General features: G+C 45.6%; 1 protein-coding gene across 1 annotated transcript; it reads left to right on the forward strand.

Moving 5' to 3' along the window:
- Positions 1-17,716: 17,716 nt before the first annotated feature.
- LOC101550445 (olfactory receptor 56-like) lies at positions 17,717-18,661 on the forward strand. The gene has a single exon (XM_004615365.2). It carries the CDS (start codon positions 17,717-17,719, stop codon positions 18,659-18,661), a length of 945 nt encoding a protein of 314 aa, XP_004615422.2.
- The last annotated feature ends 2,150 nt before the right edge of the window (positions 18,662-20,811 follow it).

The raw sequence follows: 20,811 nt of genomic DNA on the forward strand, positions 1-20,811 counted from the left end.
AGATCGTAGAAATCTGTTTTTACAACGTTTAAGAATCTTGAAGACCCACAGCCAAGTCTTGGCAGAGTTCAGTTGCAAGCGCTGACTCTCTTTCTGACTTACAAATGGGTACTTGTCTTCACATGTCTCTAGCATGTGCAAAGAAAACTTTTCTGATAAGGATACTAATCCTACTGTAGCAAGACCCTATGTTATGAATTTCTTTAACCTTAATTATTGCCTTACTCAAAATAGATTCACAATGGGAATTAGCATGACAAAGCATGTATTTATTTATTTATCTAATTTTTTATTGGCTCACCCTGAGATACAGTTTCAAAGTTGCTCATGATTGGGTTTCATTAATACAATGTTCCAACACCTTTCCCTTCACCAATGCATGTATCCCACCACCAATGTCCCCAGTTTCCCTCCTGCCATACACATACCCTCAGCTGCCTCTATGGTGGATACGTTTCTTCTCGCTCTCTCTCTCAATCTCCCTTTCTCTTACTCTTTCCTTTTTGGCATTATGGTTTGCAATGCAGGTACTGAAAGGTTATTATATATATTTCTTTATGGCATCTCAGTTCTTGTCCAAAATGATCACTTCTAACTGACATTGTCATAACGGTCCCTTCTCTATCCTAACTGCCCTCCCACATCACCACTTGTGGCAAGTTTCCAATCACCCACCAGTCCTCCTGGCCCCTGTTTCTACTGTCTTTGGAATTAGTCTCATATTATGTTTTTTATATCCCACAAATGAGTGCTGTCATCCTATGTCTATCCCTCTCCTTCTTTTTTTCCCCCCTTCCCCCTATCCCTCTCCTTCTGACTCATTTCTCTCAGCATGATAGTCTCCATAGTCATCCCTCATAAGCAAATTTCTTTTTTAAAAAATCATGATTTACAACGTTGTTCATAACACAATTGTTTCAAGCATTTGGTGTTTTAATACCACCAATGTGACTGCCCCTCCATCAGTGTCTCCAGTTTCCCACCCAATCCCAACCTACCCATGTAAGCAAATTTTATTACTTCATTTTTTTGTTGTTGGCTTGGTAGTATTCCATTGTGTAGACAATGCATGCATTTAGAGGAAACACAAACATTGATTCCTTAAAAATAGATACCATGCGTGTGTATGTGTGTGTGTGTGTGTTGGTTTTGGTTTGGTTTTTTTGTGTTTTCTCAATGCTGTTCATGGCTAGGTTTCATGCATAAAACATTTTAGCACCACACCCTCTACCGGACTGTCCACCTCCCTCCCCACTCCCAATGTCCCCTCCCCATCCTATTCTCCCAGCCTCCCACCAGGGTAAGCTATCTACTGAAAACCAGTTCTTAGTTTCTATACCTTTGGAAATTTATTTTTCCTCTATTGTGTTTCTTTATATCCCGCATACAAGAGGGATCATTCTGTATCTTCCCTCTCCTTCTGACTTCACTCAGCATGGTGTTCTCCAAACCCATCCAAGTAGTGTCGAATTGCATGATTTTATTGTGTATGCAAAGCAAGATAGTTTTTAAATTTTTTTATTGACTATCCATGAGCTAGATCATTACAAAGCTGTTTATGATTGATTTTCAGTCATACAACAATCCAAGACCCATCTCTCCACCAGTGTAAATTTCCCACCATCAATGTCCCCAATTTCCCCTCCTGTCATCCCCCAACACACACCCCGCCAGCCTGCCTTCATGGCAGGCACTTGTCTTCTTGCTCTCTCTGTCCTTTTGTGCATTGTGGTTTGCTATACAGGTACTAAGAGATCACTGTGTTTGTTCAGAGCATTCATTATTTTTATCAGGAAAAGAAAGCTGGAGTAGCTTTTTTAACTGGGTGGCAGCTGTGGGGTGTAGATATGACTCCTGAGGCTTCCAGAAGTATAGGGAGGTGAGGGGAGGTAGTCCATCCTGAGCCCGAGAAAGCCTGAGATTTCAGTCAAAAAGCCTGCGTACCCGAATTTTCAGTAAACTGTATCTTGGTGAGGTCCACCCCAAGATGGTGAAGTCCAGCTGTCGGCAGGGCGGCGATTTTGGATTGTGGGAGCAAGTGGCTGTCAGGAGCTCTGCTTGGGCGGGCATAAGGCTGATCCGCCCCCACTCCAATTTACCCTCGTCTGTTCAGCCTTGTGCGGGTCCGAGATAAACTGTGGTGTTTGATCTCTTTTAAGATTTATTTATGGGTCTCTGAAGCAAGGACAATAAATGAGCTTATATAACTGAGCAGGAGGTGGTTTGTGGGCATAGCTCCCCTATACCTAACTTTTGGCCATTTAATTTATCAGGGAACTTGGTCCTGAGTTGTTGGGGTCTGACCAGAGGCACAGCGACAATCCTGGGGTATCAGGAAGCCTCAACGCACCCTCATGCTGCTGGTGCACTCACCCTGGGGGTCCAGGTTGTCCTGCTTGTGGCACTGCGCCCCCAGCAAGATAGTTTCATTGAAACTTATTTAGAAAGATGTAAGGACATGGGGCTAAAGTGATAGGACAGTGGGTAGGGCATTTGCCTTTAACGCGCCAACCTGGGTTCAATCCCTAGCACCATCTATAGTCCCCCAAACTTCCAGTAGTGATTCCCTGAACGCAGAGCCAGGAATAAGCCCTGAGCACCACCAAATATAGCCCAAAAAGCTAAATAAATAATTTTATAGATGATGGCTTTTTGGTGAAATTATTCATCTTATTTTATAATTTTATCAGGACTGAGAAATAGTATAGCAGGTAAGACACTTGCCTTACACACACCTGGCCCAGATTCAATCCTCAGTATCCCATATGGTCCCCGAGCCTTCCAAAAGTGCTCTCTGAGCTCAGAACCAGGATTAACACCTGAGCATCCCCGGGTGTGGCCCAAAACCAAACCAAAATATTAATAAATAATATTTTCATATAATAAAAATTATATTATCCTGTGATTTAAAATATTTTTATTACAGTTAAGATGCTACAGAGATACCTCTGGACCCTGCACCAGGCTGTCTTATTAAGAGCAACCTGGAGGGGGGCGGCAAGCGAGTATCACCAGCTGCCCAGCAAAGCCCTGGCAGCCAACAACCTCCAGAACTCAGTCACCGCCATGCTCATGGCCAATCTCCACCGGCTCAATAAGCCTCAGCCATGAGTGAATCTCCTGAGATTCCCAGGTATGCAGGACTTATGACTGAAATCTCCAGGATCACAGAGTCAGGAGTGGGCAACCTCCCCCCAACTCCCTCTGCTTCTGGTAGCCTGACAGGCACGCCCACAAACTGCCTCTGGTGCCATATAAGCTCATTAATGGCCATGATCACAAATACACCTCACATTCTGCAGAGATGCTTCTGTACCCCAAGGTCACTGTCCAGTTAAAAATTTAATTCTAGCTGTATCACCCTATTTTATATCTTAGAACTCCTGGAGCACGCGACCATCCAACATTTCATACTCTACATCACTGATGTAACAAGAGTAGCACACCACATTTGAAGGGTTGTAAAATAGAAGGCAATCAATCTCGATTAAAAATATTTTTTCCTCCAAGGAAACTTTTTTTATCATTATAGAAGATTATTCATAACAAGCAATACAAAATAAATTATTTAGGAACTGCTTTGGGGGCAGGCTTTGGTGTCAGGGTGGAAAAATTCGAAATATGGTGGTGGGAAGGTATAATGGTGGTGGGGTTGGTGTTGGAATATTGAATGTAATTAATTATTGTGAACAACTTTATGAAAATAAAATAAAATTTTTAATAAAATAAAAATATTATTATTATCATTGTTTTAATGTTTATGAATGTAAGTGCCAACACTAGGAGATCCTTTGAGTATGTTACCTTTTCTTTTTGAATTTTGGTCATTTTGTCCTGCCTCTGGAGTGCCTGATAATGTTTTATAAATGTCAGATATTGTCAATTAAAGTTACAGAGATAATAAGAAGTTGAATTGACTGAAGATTACATTTGACCTAGCCTAGGACAATTATGTATCTGGGCTCAACTTCTTATGAAAATTGTCTATTTCTGATTAATCATTATTTATAGAGTATGGTTTTTCTATGGTCTTAGCTGGAAGATTGGAAGAAGTTTTTGAGGACTTAAAAGAGGTAGAGCTGAGGCAAGAGTGATAGTACAGAAGGTAGGATGTTTTCATTGCACCTGGTCACAACCTGGGCTCAATCCCCAGAATTCCATAGGGCCCCTTGAGCACCACTAGGAGTAATTCTTGAGTGCAGAATCATGTGTAACCCCCAAGCACCACTGTGTGTGACTCAAACACAAAACAAAACAAAAAGCTGGTAGAGTTTATGCCTTGCATGAATACCATGTGGTCCCCTTAACACTGCGGGATATGACCTGGTGGCCCCTGAGTACCACCAGAGTGGCCCTTAAAAATTAAATTTTAAGAGCCAGAGCAATAGCACAGAAGTAGGGCATTTGCTTTGTATATGGCCAACCCAGGTTCAATTCCCCACATCCTATATGGTCCCCCAAGCACCACCAGGAGTAATTTCTGATCACAGAGCCAGGAGTGACCATCACCAAGTGTGGCCCAAAAACAATCATAAATAAATAAATAAATAAATAAATAAGTCTGAAAAGCTCTACTAGGCTTTCCATTTATTAGTTTCCACCATTTATGTATCAGAAAACCCACTAGAAGGAAAGGTATCAAAGAGTCTCCAACCCTCACCTCACATTTGTTTTCTTTCTGGGATCTCATCCCCTTGATTCATGGCTAATTTTTGTACTGTTATTATGTCTTTAGATTTTTTTCTAGACGTCTATGAAGAGGACAGATGGATTTCCAGTAGGTATATGAAAAAGTGTTTGTCATCACCTACTATCAGGAATATCCAAATCAAGATGACAATTAGATACCACCAGTGAGGATGGCACATACCAAAAAGGATGGAAACAGCCTGTGTGGCAGGAAAGTGGCAATGAAACTCGCACCCACTGCAGAATGTCGTGGTGTTCAACCCCTAAGGAAAACTGTACGGAAATCAATTTCTCCAAAAGGTAAGAATAGAATTTCCTGAGAACTGGACCTCAGTAGGAAGCTTGCCACTGAGGGGTGTGTGTGTGTGTGTGTGTGTGTGTGTGTGTGTGTGTGTGTGTGTTTGTGGGGGAAGGTGATAAAGTTTCATGCATGCAGCCCTATCAGCAATAGTATTTTAAAAACACAATGCCTAGAGGGAAAAATATAAATAAGGCGCATGCCATAGGGGCAAGCTGAGTGGTGGGAAGATAACTGGGAATGTCAGTTATCTGTCCTGAAAGTGAACACTGGCTAAGGGGCTGTGTTGAAACATTGTGTGCCCGAAACTCAATCATGCGTAACTTTGTAAATCACAGTGCCTCAACTAAAAATGAAAAAAAAAGAATAAAGCTTTTCTATAACCCAGTAAATCCACTGAGCAGTATCTATCCCCCAAGATACAAAGCATTCCTTTAAATGGAGAAATAGAAGAACTGGTAAGGTTTTTGCCTTGCACAAAGCTGACCAGGTTTCAATCCCTGGCACCCCATATGGTTCTCTGAGCCTGCCAGGAGTTTTCTGAGCATAGAAAAGAGTAATCCCTAAGTAACTTCGAGTATGGTCCAACAACAACAACAACAAAATAACTCTTTGAAAGGAGTATGTGCATACCATAATTTATTGCAGCACTTAGTTCAATAGCTAGAATGTGAATCAACCTAGGCATCCAACAATAAATGAATGGGTAAGGGAAATGTGGCATGGAATACTACACAGTCACAAAGGATAATGAAATCATGCAATCTGCTACAACTTGGATGACTTGTAGGCTATCATTGTTCAGTGAGGTAAGTCAGAAGAAGAAGGTCAAATACTGAAGGATCTCACTTATCTATGGCACATAGAATAACATGACAAAGAAACGCAAAACCTTTGGTCCCATATCATAGTAATAAAAAGACCAGGAATGTGCCTGCCACCGAGGCAGGAGGTTGGAAGGAGTGAGGGTGGAAGGAGGGATACTGGGAATGTTGGTGCTGGAGAATGGACACTAGTGGAGGGAAGGGTGCTTGATTATTGAATGACCAAAACATAATCATGAAAGTTTGTAAGTCTGTAGCTGTATCTCACAGTGATTCAATAAAACAAATACTAAAATAATAAAAATAAAAAGACCAGGGAGGGAGAGAAATGGAGGGGGAAATAAGAAAAGGCATAGGGGAGGTAACAGGGCAAGGTTTAGACCTTGAATGTCTAGATTGTGTAGAAATGAAGTATATGAAAAAAAGAAGAAATGAAGTATATGTGTATATCCAAACAACAGAGCCATAAGTATTGAAGCATGGAATCCAGACTACAATATTTTATCTTTAAAACGCATCTGCTCAGAGAAGGGACCACCAAGTAAAGGGTGCTAAGAGGGCCCGCTCGGGATGGGAGATGCGGGCTGAAAGTAGACTACAGACCGAACATGATGGCCACTTGATACCTCTATTTCAAACCACAAGACCCAAAAGGAGAGAGAGAAAAAGGGAATGCCCTGTCACAGAGGTGGGGTGGGGTGGAGGGGACGGGGTGGGGGTGGTGGGAGGGATACTGGGATCATTGGTGGTGGAAAATGGGCACTAGTGGAGGGATGGGTACTCGACCATTGTATGACTGAAACGCAAGCACGAAAGTTTGTAAGTCTGTAACTGTACCCCACGGTGATTCACTAATAAAAAAAAAATTTTAATGTGTCTGCTGAAAAAAAAAGGGGGGGCTGGAGAGATAGCACAGCGGGTAGGGCATTTGCCTTGCACACAGCCGACCCGGGTTCGATTCCCAGCATCCCATATGGTTCCCCAACACCTCCAGGAGTAATTCCTGAGTGCATGAGCCAGGAGTAACCCCTGAGCATCGCTGGGTGTGACCCAAAAAGCAAAAACAAAAAAAAAGGAAAAGAGAACAATGCGTCTGCTGAGGAGGCAGACCATGGGAGGAGAGGAGGGAATCCAGAAACAACCCGAATGCCCAAGTACAGGTGAGTGATCTTTTCTCGAGAACAGAATTCCCACTCAGCTATGCTGGAGGGTCAGCGTCACTCCTGGTGATGCCTGGCCTGGCAGCAGAAGCCTGAATATCTGGTGCTCAACTCGGCTGTTCAGTGCTCGGGCCGGGCTTCTACAGTGCCCTCAGAGCCACCAGGCCTACACAGGACAGTGCTGGGAGGAGGGGAGAGGAGGGCATGCAGTGCTAGGGGGCTAACTCAGGGTATCACCTACGCTACGCCTGTGTTCTACCACATGAGGTACATCCCTTATTCATTCGTTTTTTAAAAATATATTTATTTTGGATGCCTGGGTGTGCTCCTGGCCCTGTGCTCAAATATCACTGCTGACAATGCCAGGGATAAAAATGGGGAATACCCACAGGACAGGCTAGCACCTTGATCTCTGTCCTACCTCTCCGGACCCTCCTCTGTGACTTAATAATCTTATTAAACTCATTCATTCATGAGGAAGCCAAAAAAAGAGTGTAACTAACAAGTTCACAGTGAATTTGAAGAACAGAAATATATATAGGTTAATCAAGGAATGAGGAAATTATTTAACTCATGAAAGCAAAATTGGTTAATACTCTAAGAAATTAATATTTGGGGTGTCAGAGAGATAGCACAGCAGATAGGGCACTTGTCTTGCTTGCAGCCACTCAAGTTTCATCACCATCACCATAGGGTCCCCAAGCCTGCCAGGAGTGATTTCCTGAGCACAGAGTCACAAATCAGCCTTAACACTACCAGATATAACTCAAAAACAAAAATAATAATAATAAAAATGAATCCATATGTTTTTGAGAAAATAAGGTTCACACTATATGTTTCATTTTTTATTAAATTTTTTAAACACTATGATTTACAACACCATATTTGTAATTACCACACCATATTTGATGGAGTTCAGACAGCAGGCAACAAATCATAGTTATATATATATATATGTATATATATATATTCGAGCAGGCACCAGTAACGTATATATATATACACATACCTCTCGGAGAGCCTGGCAAGCTACCGAGAGTATCCCTCCCGCACAGTCAGAGCCTGGCAAGCTACCCGTGATGTTTTTGATATGCCAAAATAGTAATGATAGGTCTCATTCCCCTGACCCTGAAAAAGCCCCCAATCATTGGGAAAGATGAGTAAGGAGAAGCTGCTAAAATTTCAGGGCTGGGAGGAATAGAGACGTTACTGGCGCCCACTCGATTAAATCGATGAATAACGGGATGACAGTGACACAGTGACAATGATTTATAAAACTGTCCATAATACTGTTATTTCAGACATTTAGTATTCCAGCACCACCAGTGTGACCTTCCCTCCACCAATATCCCCAGTTTCCCTCCCAATCCCTACCTGCCATCTTTGGCACAAAACAAATTTACTTTCTATTGAGTATTCCAATAAAACTTTAAGAAGTGGCAAATGGAACGATGAGACACTGAATGAGTAAGGAAGAGCCACCCTCTCATCATTCCCAGGGATCTGCGTTCTTTCCTATAGATCCAAGTCAGATCTGATGTCAGTTACTTTCCCCTGAAGACTGCCTGTGTGTCTGGCATAGTTATCTTCTGACGATGAATCGTCTGGGTTTTCTTTGCAGCATATAAAGTCATGGGGCTAGAGAAATGGCACAGTGGGGAAGATACTTGCCCTGCACAAAGCCGACCTGAATTCCTTTATTTTTCAAAGCATTTGGGGGCCACACCCAGTGGCTCTGCACTCAGGAACTACTCCTGGTGGTGTTTGAGAGGGCACGTGGGATGCCAGGGGTTGATGCTGGGTCAGCCCTTCCACAGTACTATCACTCCAGCCTACCAACCTGGGTTCCATCCCCAGCACCCATAGCCCCTGAAGCAGCAGGAGTGATCTCTGAGCCCAGAGCCAGGAGTGAGCCCTACGCACGGCCAGGTGTGGCCCAAAAAGCAAACCAAAAGCACAGTCATGTGGGACACTCATAAGACTGAGAGTGGGAGGCACCCGCAGCTGTCAGGAGGAAAGCAAAGACCCATCAGCCTATGGCACATTGGGAAGAACTCCAGGTGTGCAGAAATGCCCCCACTGGGATGGAGCAACCCAGCTTCTACCACCATGGGCGCTCAGGACAGTGGGTGCTCCCCTACCCCCGACTTGGTTGTGCGTCCTTTCACACTCAAATGGGGCTCAGCTCTCACCCTGAACGCATCACAGCATCCAGCTGAGTCTGCATGCAGTGAGCCCTCCCCAGGCAGAAGGGGGCGAATGGCGTCTGGGCGCAGGGAATCCCTAGGAAACATCCACAGGGGAGACCCTGCGGGAGTTCAGGGTTCTGAAGAAGTGATGGAATGTGTCTGTGCTGGAAACTAGACACCAAGAACCCTGTCCCTCTTCCTGCACGCCAGCGGCCCTCAGGCCCCCCTCCGACCTGGTCCCCTCACTGGCTCCCACTGCCCTTCTCCTTCCTGGCTTCATCCCCAAGCTCCTTCTTGTCATCTCTCTAATTGTAAGCTTGGGAGTTCTGGTTCTGGACTGGAGTTTGTGGGTTCCCCAGGGATTCCTCCAGGCTCCGAGTTAAGTAGCTGTTTGGGCTGTGCAGACAGAGTCAGGGGACACTGTGGCAGCTGATGGGCACGCATGGGCAGCATGGATACCCGGGTCAGTCGCTGACCCGTAACCCACCACCGTCTCCTTGCTAAGTGCCCCCTCTCCCTCCCACCAGAGACAGATGCTGGTCTGACCTTGTGGGTTTCAGCCTGAGAGTTTGGTGGGGGGCTAAGGAAGGAGGTGACAAGTGGGGGGCCCTCCCGGTCCCCCTCTGAAAGTGCAAGACCAGGAGAGGAGGAGGTGATGTTGAGTGCAGGAAGGTCTGTGCGGGATGCCTGTTGAATCTGCCTCCTTCCACTCCCAGGTAAGTGAGGGACCTTTCCCGGTGAGCCCCTCTGCCTTCCCCACAGTTTGCGGCTGACTGCAGGCTCCTCTCTGCATTTTGACTTGCGTATCAGCACATTCTATGCTTATAAGTTGTGCTCCCTAATAAGGTTTTTTCCTGTCTTCGGGGTTACAGAGCATCATTTAGAGTGCCCCGTCCCTCCCCACTCCCTCTCCTTGTCTCTTCCTTGTTTGCTTCTCCTTTTTTTGTCCTTAAGGTCTCATTGGTGTTTGTCTCTCTCTGTATTGGGAAGCTGGGCAACGGATTCTTGAGTTGTGGGTGATCTAAAGTCAAGTATTAAAGAGAAGTGAGGAGAAGCGAGGGTGGAGTGGTAGAAAGGGCGGCGAGTGATGACCGGACCTGCAGATCTCATCAGACCTGCTGGTCTCCTCCCCAGAAAGTACCTTTTAGAGAACCTTGAGTTATTTTGCGGTGTTGTTTCTAGGAGGAAAAACTGAAATCACTATCTCAGCATCACTCCAAGGCATGAAGTGAGAGGGCAGGAAACTGGCTTTGGAGATGCCAGAATAATTTCCTGAGTTGTTTGTAAAATACAATTCATCATTCAACAAATATTTCCTGGGAAAATAATACAGACCTTCCTCTGCTTATGGTGGGTTACATCCTGATGTTGACCTCACAAGCCGAAAATACCTACTGTTGAGGAAGCTTTGAATTCCCCAGATCCCTGGGCATCAGAGAGCGCCCAGCAGCCTGCCCTCCCGTGCTCAGAACAGCTCTATGAATGACATGATATCATTTCTTCACCCTCACAGTCTCAAGGCTGCCGTCCCTCATCACAAGGGTAGTGGCAGATGCTAGTTCAGGAAAAATCAAAGTTGAAAGAAAGGGTTCTAGCGATGCAGGGTCCTCTTTTGTACCATCATGACACATAAACATCTTTGTGCAGGGACTGATCACTGGCAGTGGTGTTCTAGGAGCCAGTGTCCCCTGAAAGCTGAACTGACACCAGGGATTTAGAACCTAGGTGAGGAAGCACAAAGCAAGCCAGTCTAACATGATTAAGATATAGTCTATCCAGGCAGAGCAATAGTACAGCAGGTACTATTTGCCTTGCATGTGGCCAACCCGGGTTCAATCTCCCGCATCCCATATGGTCTCCTGAGCACCAGCAGGGGTAATTTCTGAGTGCAGAGCCAGGAGTAACCCCTGAGCACTGCCGGATGTGACAAAAATACCTCCGCTCCCCCCCTCCAAAAAAAATATAGTCTACTTGATGGTATTGGAGGTATGAGAAACACAAAACAAGGCATTGAAGAAAATTTAGGTTTTGGGGCTGGAGCAATAGCACAGCGGGGAGGGCATCTACCTTGTATGCAATTCCCAATATGGGATGCTGGGAATTGACCTGGGTTCAATTCCCAGCATCCCATATTGGCCCCTGAGTACCACCAGGAGTAATTCCTGGGTGCAGAGCCAGGAGCAACCCGAGCATTGCCAGGTCTGACCCAAAAAGAAAAAAATGCAGGATTGAAGATTTCAAACCCACATTGGGTGGACTGAGAAGGTGAAGGGACAGTATGAAGCCAACTGGAAGATCCTTACGTGGGTAGGTGGGAGACAGACCAAGACTCCCAGACTTGACACTGGTGAAAGCAGGGCCGGGGGGAGTCTGAGTGATGACAAAGGAAGGGGGTCTAGGGAAGTCTTGCTTGTTCTCGGAACATTCTGGCTTTCTGGCTGTGGCTATAGTTCACTCCGTTCCTGTGGAGGGAAGGACGGAAGGGAGGCAAATCCAGTTATGAGCCTTGTCATTGTCCAGGTGGGAATGGGTGGGTGAGAGAAGTCATCAGGGCAGGGAGAGGGTACTTTTGGGCAGAAGGACCAGCAGGACCTCCTGATGGTCAGTTTTTTATGACAGGACTAGAATTAAGAATGACCTGTGGTGGGGCTGGAGCGATAGCACAGCAGGTAGGGCATTTGCCTTGCACACGGGCGACTCGGGTTCGACTCCCAGCATCCCATATGGTCCCCCGAGCACCTCCAGGAGTCATTCCTGAGTGAAGAGCCAGGAGTAACTCCTAAGCACTGCTGCGTGTGACTCAAAAAGGAAAAAAAAAGAATGGCCTGTGAGTTTAGTCTTGGACAGCTGGACACAGCTACAATTAGCTAGGACAGGAATTTTGAGGGTGAGGCAAAGGCTCAGGTTCATGCTTAGTCTAGGACAAGCTCATGGAAAGCCACGTAGGGATGTGGGTGGATCCCAGATAAATAGTAGATCGAGAATCAGAGATCAACTAGTCTTCAGTAGGGAGCTGGCAGCAGGACTAGTGGAAGAAAGTGAGGGAGGGGGCAGGTCGAGGAAGGGGACATGAGGACAGTGACAGAGGGGAATGGTCACTCTGGAGGAGAACTGGGCACTGACAGGGAGGTAAGGTGGCATCCATGATGCCCTCTATGTAATATTATTACCATAAACCACAGTGCCCAAAAGAAAAAGAAATGTCCCTGCCTGGGGACAGTGTGGGGGCTCTGTCTCACTGCCCGCGTTCGGTGCTCTGGAACCGCTGTGTGTGGGCTGGATCGGGACGGCCATTGGCCAAGGACCGGCCAAGCTGGTTGCTGATTAGTTACCGTTTATTCAATCTTCCATCTTTCTCATCTCCCGCACTCCCAGCTCCGTCCTCTCTCTGGATCAACTGCCGCCTCTCTCCTTCACTAGTCTCTGCTCTTACTTGTCTCTCCCACCGTGCCCTCTAGGCTACACCCAGCCAGGTAGCAAAATCAACATAAGAAAGCCCTTCCTGAGGGCAGGGCATTCCAAAGCCCTTCCTGACTCTTAAGTTTTTTTTCCTTTCCTTAGTCCAAATACTCATTAACATCTTAATACTAGTTATTTTTGTATGGACATAGCAAGAGACACATTGAGGAGGCTTGCCAGGCAGCTCTCCTGGCAACATCTTGCCACAGACTCAGACCACAGCACTCAGGCCAGATTAATCACTCCTAACCCTAGCAGGGTCCAAATCTAGTTATCACTGTTTGGATCATGACATTTGTCCATGATCAAGCTCTTAACTTATAGTTAAGCATTAGGCACTTTGGCCAGGCCCATCTCGATGCCAGGGTAGCACACAACTCACCGCTTGCCCTGGGTCCGTCTCGTCCCTCGTTGGGACCCTCCTCGTTGGGAGTACTAGGAAGTAAGGGCAGCTGAGGCTTAGGTCAAGAGAACAGATGCCCAGGAGGAAAATATCATGTAGAGTCAAATGACTCCCAGGTTACAAAAGCATAGCATTTGCTAAGTCTTCCTGTGTCCATACAAAAAGGACATGGCTCTGAATAAACTATGCAAAGGACTCAAGGAGAAGAGAAAAACAGTATTTATAAGTCAACAGAACACTAAGAAAGAAGCTACAGGGCTGGGGTGATAGCATAGCGGGTAGGGCGTTTGCCTTGCACGCGGCCGACCCGGGTTCAAATCCCAGCATCCCATATGGTCCCCTGAGCACCGCCAGGAGTAATTCCTGAGTGCAGAGCCAGGAGTAACCCCTGTGCATTGCCAGGTGTGACCCCAAAACCAAAAAAAAAAAAAAAAAAAAAAAAAAGAAAGAAGCTACAAATAAACAAAGAGGAGTGGGAGCACTGTAACGGGAGTAACCCAATAAACCTAAACTACCAGAGGCTATGTTATCCTACACTGGGGACCCTGGTAAAGTAAAGAGATTGGTGTTGGAACATTGTCTGCATGAAGTCCAACCATAAGTAACTTTATGACTTTGTCATTCATAATGATTCAATAATTTTTGTTTTGTGTTTTGTCTCGGGGGTCACACCTAGCGGTGCTCAGGGGTTACTCCTGGCTCCGCACTCAGGGATTACTCCTGGTGGTTTTCAGAGGACCATATGGGATGCCGGGGATTGAACCTCAGATTGCCCCTGTACAAGGCAAACACCTTACCTCCTGTGCTATCTTTCTGTCCCCACTCAATAACTTTTAATAATACTTTTTAAATATGCCATCAGACTACACTAGCACACGACAGGGACGAATAGAGATGTTACTGGCACCCGCTCGAGCAAATCGATGAACAATGGGATGACAGTGATACAGTGATGCTTTTTAAATAAGTTTTTAAAAAAGAATCAGAGATCAGAGGCAAGAGAAGATAGTGGGGGGTTAAGGGACATGCCTTGCTTGCAGTCAGCCCAGATAGACCCCCAGCACTGCATGGGCCCCTGAACCCCATCAGGTGAGCCTTGAGGCCCCTTAAGCACTGCTGGGGTGACAGGTAATCCCCAGCATCGTAGGGTCCCCACACTAAAACATCCATCCCATTTGACCAACAGTGGCTGGGCCCCTAAGTGTTGTTTGGGAGGATCTCCCAAAATACAGAAATAATCATGGGGCCAGAGAGATAGTATAGCAGGTAGGGCGTTTGCCTTGCACACGGCTGACCCCGGTTCAATCCCCAGCACCCCGTAGGGTCCCCCGAGCACCGCCAGGAGTAATTCCTGAGTACAGAGCCAGGAGTAACCCCTGAGCATGGCTGGGTGTGACCCAAAAAGAAAAAAGAAAAGAGGGGCTGAAGCAATAGCACAGCGGGTAGGGCATTTGCCTTGCACGAGGCCGACCCGGGTTCAATTCCCAGCATCCCATATGGTCCCCTGAGCACCGCCAAGGGTGGTTCCTGAGTGCAGAGCCAGGAGTAACCCCTGTGCATCGCCAGGTGTGACCCAAAAAGCAAAAAAAAAAGAAAAGGAATAATCAGGGCCAGGGCTGGATTCATAGTACAGGGGGTAAGGTGTTCATCTTGCACACAGCCAGCCTGGGTTCAATTCCCGGCATCCAATATGGTCCCCAGAACCCACCAGGAGTGATTTCTGAGCACAGCCGGGTGTGGCCAAAAACCAAAATAAGAAATAATCAGGACCAGAAAAATAGCTCAATAGGCTGAATGCATGCTTTGTATGAAAGAGGCCCAGATTTGATCCCAACACTGTATATAATTCACAGAGCACTGAGCCAGGAATAGCCCTGAGCACCACCAGGTGTGAGCCAAAAAAAGCAACAAAATAAAAATAAATTAAATTATTTAAAAAGAGGGAGGCCAGCTAGCAACAAACAATTCAGTGACTTCAGACTTTAATAACAGTGTCTTATTTAATGTATTTAAAATTACTTATTTATTTAAAACTGATTTTTATTAAAAACACCATGATTTACAAACTTGTTCATTGAACAGTTGTTTCAAGCATTTAGTGTTTCAGCACCACAGTGTCACTTTCCCTCCACCAAAATCCCCAATTTCCTTCCCAATCCCAATCTGCCCTCTTTGGCACAAATTTACTTTCTGTTGCTTATTCCAACAAAACTTTTAGAACTGGCAAATAGAATGATCAGAAAATAAATCAGTGAAAGCAAATTTGTGATTATTATATGATTTTTATGTAAATAATAAAATTTAAACCATTTAATACAATATAATAAAATACTTATTCTCATTTATATACATAAGCTTTTAACTCTCGTATCTAAAATATATTGCATTAATTTTTTTTTTTTTTTGCTTTTTGGGTCATATCCAGCAATGTACAGGGGTTACTCTTGGCTTTGCACTCAGGAATTACTCCTGGTGGTGCTCAGGGGACCATATGGGATGCTGGGAATAGAACCCTGGTCAGCCACGTGCAAGGCAAATGCCCTACCCGCTGTACCGTCACTCCAGCCCCTGCATTAAATTTTGTTTTATACTTGGATCTAATTATGGTAATTATCATGTCTTACCTGTCATTAATAAACTTTTTTAAAAGTTCTGTGCTAATATACTTTGGAGTTTACATAATATAGGTAAGGCCTACATACAGAAAAAAAATTTCTCACCCTGTACTTTATTTAGAACATTGATAACAACATGTTAGTAATGTCTTATCACTGTCATCCCGTTGTTCATCGATTTGCTCGAGCGGGCACCAGTAATGTCTCCATTATGAGACTTGTTACTGTTTTTGGCATATTGAATACACCACAGGTAGCTTGCCAGGCTCTGCTGTGTGGGTGGGATACTCTCGGTAGCTTGCTGGGCTCTCTGAGAGGGACGGAGGAATCGAACCTGGGTCGGCTGCGTGCAAGGCGAACACCCTACCTGCTGTGCTATCACTCCACCATATTATAATATAGAAAAAATTGAAACATCATAATTATTCCATTTTTACATACATGTGTACAATATAATACATCGTATACAATATAGCATAAAAATAGTTCACTGTATCACTGTATCACTGTCATCCTGTTGTTCATCGATTTGCTCGAGTGGGCACCAGTAACGTCTCCATTCGTCCCAGCCCTGAGATTTTAGCAGCCTCTCCTTACTCGTCTTTCCCAACGACTGGAGACTCTTTCAGTCAGAATGAGACTGTTATTGTTACTGTATTTGGCATATCGAATCCGCCACGGGGAGCTTGCCAGGCTCTTCAGTGCCAAAAATAAATAAAATAAAGACCCCCCTGCTTCTCCCCAGCCCCTGTGCCCTGCTTTGAAAAAAAAAAGAAGTAGGAAGCGAGAAAAAAACAAGCAGATCTCTGAAGCATGGCTTCCAGGAACAGCTTTTCTGTCTTATGAGAGAGAGAGATCACTGAAGGGCTCTCAGGTAGGAGTGAGCCTGAATTGTTCCAGAAAGAAATACAAGAGAAGGTGGGTGCAGGCAGACAGCTTAAGAGCAAGAACTCATTGTGTGCGGGCTATAAGCCTGGGTTCAGTTCCTGGTTCAATTCCTACCGTTTGTGGGTGGGCCAGAGCACGGCACAGCTGATAGGGCACTTGCCTTGCTCACAGCTGACCTGGGGCCCATTCCCAGCATCCCATATGCTCCCCTGAGCCAGCTGTGGCCAAAAACAAACAAATGAAGTTTGTCGAGTCTTTGTGCTATCATTTAAGAAGAAAGAAATAACTCAATATCACATGACAAGTTAAGACTTTGCTTGCTAGGGGCTGGAGCAATAAATAGCACAGCGGGTAGGGTGTTTGCCTTGCGCGTGGCCAACCCAGGTTTGATTCCCAGCATCCCATATGGTCCCCTGAGCACTGCCAGGGGTAATTCCTGAGTGCAGAGCCAGGAGTAACCCTTGTGCATCTCCGGGTGTGACCCAAAAAGCAAAAAAAAAAAAAAAAAAGACTTTGCTTGCCATATATGGTCCCATGACATATAAAATAGCTACATTTTGAGACTTGCTGCCAATGTAGATTTGTGATTCAGCTCTATGAGCTGGAAATACTCATGTCCATGTTAAAGGAAATATGAGGGCCAGAGAGAGAGTATAGCAAGTAGAGTGTTTGCCTTGCACGTGGTCAACCAGGGTTTGACATCTGGCAGTGTCAGGAGTAATTCCTGAGTGCAGAGCCAGGAGGTACCCTGGAGTATTGCTGTATGTGACCAAAAAAAGCAAAAAAATGAAGAAAATATGAAAAAATGATCCTATTCCCTTCATATTCCTAAGTTTCCCCTTTGTGTTATAAAAAACAACTGATTAAAATAGGCAGGCAGGTAATAAGGAAATAGCCTGAAATCCAAGACTATCTTGTTGTTTGGGTTTTTCTGTTTGTTTTGGAGGGGTGGGGAGGTTCATTTGTTGCTGTTGTTGTGTTATTGTTGTTATTGTAGGTATTTGGGTTTGGGGGGCAGTGTCCAGTGTGTTCTCCTGCCTCTCTGCTCAAGGGACCACATGGTGTGCCAGAGATCAGACTGGGGGCTGCGTGCAAGGCAAACACTATCCATTTATCATCTCTCCAGGTGCAGGAATCCAGTAATTATTTTTAATCCCACCTTTCCAGGTGTCCAGGAGCATCAGCCGAGCCATGGCACTATGGCTGAACCAATCTTCCACGGACGGCTTCATCCTCCTGGGCATCTTCTCCCAGAGCCAGACTGACCTTGTCCTCTTCTCAGCGGTCATGGTTGTCTTCTTAGTCGCCGTCTGTGGGAACGTCCTCCTCATCTGTCTCATCTACACCGACTCTCGGCTCCACAGCCCCATGTACTTCTTCCTCAGCCAGCTCTCCTGCATGGACCTCATGCTGGTCTGTGACATCGTGCCCAAGATGGCCACCAACTTCCTGTCTGGCCAGAAGTCCATCTCCTTCCTGGGTTGTGGTGTACAAATCGTCTTTTTTGCCTCTCTGGTGGGATCTGAAGGGCTCCTGCTGGGACTCATGGCTTATGACCGCTACGTAGCCATTAGCCACCCACTCCACTACCCCGTCCTCATGAGTCCCAAGGTCTGTCTCCAGATCGCCGGGAGCTCCTGGGCCTTTGGCATCCTGGATGGTGTGATCCAGGTGGTGGCCGCGATGACCTTCCCCTACTGTGGCTTGAGGGAGGTGGACCACTTCTTCTGCGAGTTTCTGTCCTTACTGAAGCTGGTCTGTATCGATACGTCCACTTTCGAGCACGTGCTCTTCGCCTGCTGTGTTCTCATGCTCCTCCTGCCCTTCTCCATCATTGTGGCCTCCTATGCATGGATCCTCGGGGCAGTGCTCCGTATGCGCTCTGCTCAGGCCCGTAAGAAGGCTCTGGCCACCTGTTCCTCCCACCTCTCAGCTGTCTCCCTCTTCTTTGGGGCCGCCATGTTCATCTACCTGAGGCCTAAGCGCTACCGGGCCCCACGCCATGACAAGGTGGTCTCTCTCTTCTACACAGTCCTCACCCCTATGCTCAACCCTCTCATTTATAGCCTGAGGAACCAGGAGGTGATGGGGGCCCTGAGGAAGGGGCTAAACCATTGCAGAATTGGCATCCTGTAATGAAAAGCCAGGGCAACCTCTACCCAGTGCTGCCAACTCGTGACTAAACGATAAGGTAAGTCACATTCCCATGAGTCTGCTTTCTCAATAACACAGATTGTATATCCACTGCATCTTTGAGAAATCTTTGCAAATGCAAAAGCTAAGCTATATCACTTTGTTGACAGAAAGAAAGGAAGAAAGAAGAGAAGAAGGAAGGAAGGAAGGAAGGAAGGAAGGAAGGAAGGAAGGAAGGAAGGAAGGAAGGAAGGAAGGAAGGAAGGGAGGGAGGGAGGGAGGGAGGGAGGGAGGGAGGGAGGGAGGGAGGGAGGGAGGGAGGGAGAGAGAGAGAGAGAAAGAAAGAAAGAAAGAAAGAAAGAAAGAAAGAAAGAAAGAAAGAAAGAAAGAAAGAAAGAAAGAAAGAAAGAAAGAAAGAAAGAAAGAAAGAAAGAAAGAAAGAGAGAGAAAGAGGGAGGGAGGGAGGAAGGAAGAAAGAAAGAAAGAAAGAAAGAAAGAAAGAAAGAAAGAAAGAAAGAAAGAAAGAAAGAAAGAAAGAAAGAAAGAAAGAAAGAAAGAAGGAAAGAAAGTATTTTCCCCTGTCTTGTGAACTGACTTTTTGATAAAATACATTAAAATAGAAGTAGAGTGCAACAGACTGATAGTACACCGGGTATCATTTGCCTTGCACATGGCCAACCCCGGTTCAATCCATTCAGTCCCCCAAGCAACGCCAGGAGTAATCCCTGAGTGCAGAGCCAGGAGTAACCCCTGAGCATCACGAGGTAATAATGAATAAATAAATAAATAAATGTAGGGGGCTGGAGAGATAGTACAGCAGGGAGGGTGCTCAAATTGCATGTGCTCAATGCAGGTTTCGTCCCTGGAATCTTATATGGTCCCCCAGATCATCAGATGATTCCTGAGTGCAGAGCCAGGAGTATACCCCTGAACATTGCCAGGAATGGCCCAAGAATAAATTATTAACAATAATAGTAATATGGAATGTAAAGGGCCAGAGCAATAGTGTGTGGGTAGGGCATTTGTCTTGCATTCACCCCAACCGCCCCATACAGCACGCCACACGGTCCCCTGAGCACTGCCAGGAGTGATCCCTGAATGCAGAGTCAGCTGTAAGCCCTGAGCACCATCAGGTGTGGCCCAAAAACAAAAACAAAATATGAATGCAGATATATAGAAACCACCAAATGTTACGTTCATCAGGTGTATTTAACTTCTTAGGAAATTGCTAAATTGTTTTTCAATGTGGGCTCTTCATTCTTCATTCCCATAAACGTAGGAGAGAGAAACTGATCAGCCTCTTGACTACGCTTGGTACGGTTAATTCTTTTAGTTCTGGTTAATAAAGTGGGTAATGATTTGCATTTCTCAGATGGCTGACTAATGAGGGTCGTGTCTTTTTATTTGTTGTGCCTCTGTCTTCTTTAATAAAGTATCTTCTCACATATTTTTTTTATTTGGTAAGGATTCTTTTCAGGGTTTCGTTTGTTTTGTTGTTGTTTGGGGGCCACACCCAGTGGTGCTCATGACTTACTCCTGGCTCTGCACTCAGGGATCACCCCTGGTGGAGCTCACGGTCATGCATATAATGTGGAGCCAGGAATCGAACCCCAGTTGACTGCATGCAAGGCAAGGGCCACACCTGCTATACTATACCTCTCAGGCCCTGCTCAAATGCTTTTTAATGGGATGTAAAGTTTTCAAAGCTCTTTATAAGCTCTCTGCAGATACAGGCAATTAGATCTACTATCCCATGACGCTACAGGGAGTTTCTTTTCTCTCTTTCCACTAAGCTTTTCTACTTTAAATATATACATATACACATTTTTAAAAATAAAATTGAAATCATTGGGGACCGGAGAGATAGTACAGTGGCAGGGAGGCGCTGGCCCTGCACAGCCAAGCCAGGTTCAATCCCCGGTACCCTATAGGGTCCCCCCAAACCTACCAGAAGTGATTCCAGAGAGCAGAGCCAGGAGTAAGACCTGAGCACCGTTTCATGTGGCCCCCAAATTTTTTAATTAAAAAAAAGGTAAAGGGGCCTGAACAATAACACAGTAGGTAGGGTGTTTGCCTTGCACGCGGCCAACCCCAATTCAATACTCAGCATCCCATACGGTCCCCTGAGCCCCAGCAGGAGTAACCCCTGAGCA

The sequence above is a fragment of the Sorex araneus genome, chromosome 2 (assembly GCF_027595985.1).
Source record: "Sorex araneus isolate mSorAra2 chromosome 2, mSorAra2.pri, whole genome shotgun sequence".
In the NCBI taxonomy this organism is placed as follows: domain Eukaryota; kingdom Metazoa; phylum Chordata; class Mammalia; order Eulipotyphla; family Soricidae; genus Sorex; species Sorex araneus.

What these genes read in the sequence shown, in the direction of transcription:
- LOC101550445 (XM_004615365.2), top strand. Translation starts at nt 17,717, where the DNA reads ATGGCACTATGGCTGAACCAATCTTCCACGGACGGCTTCATCCTCCTG.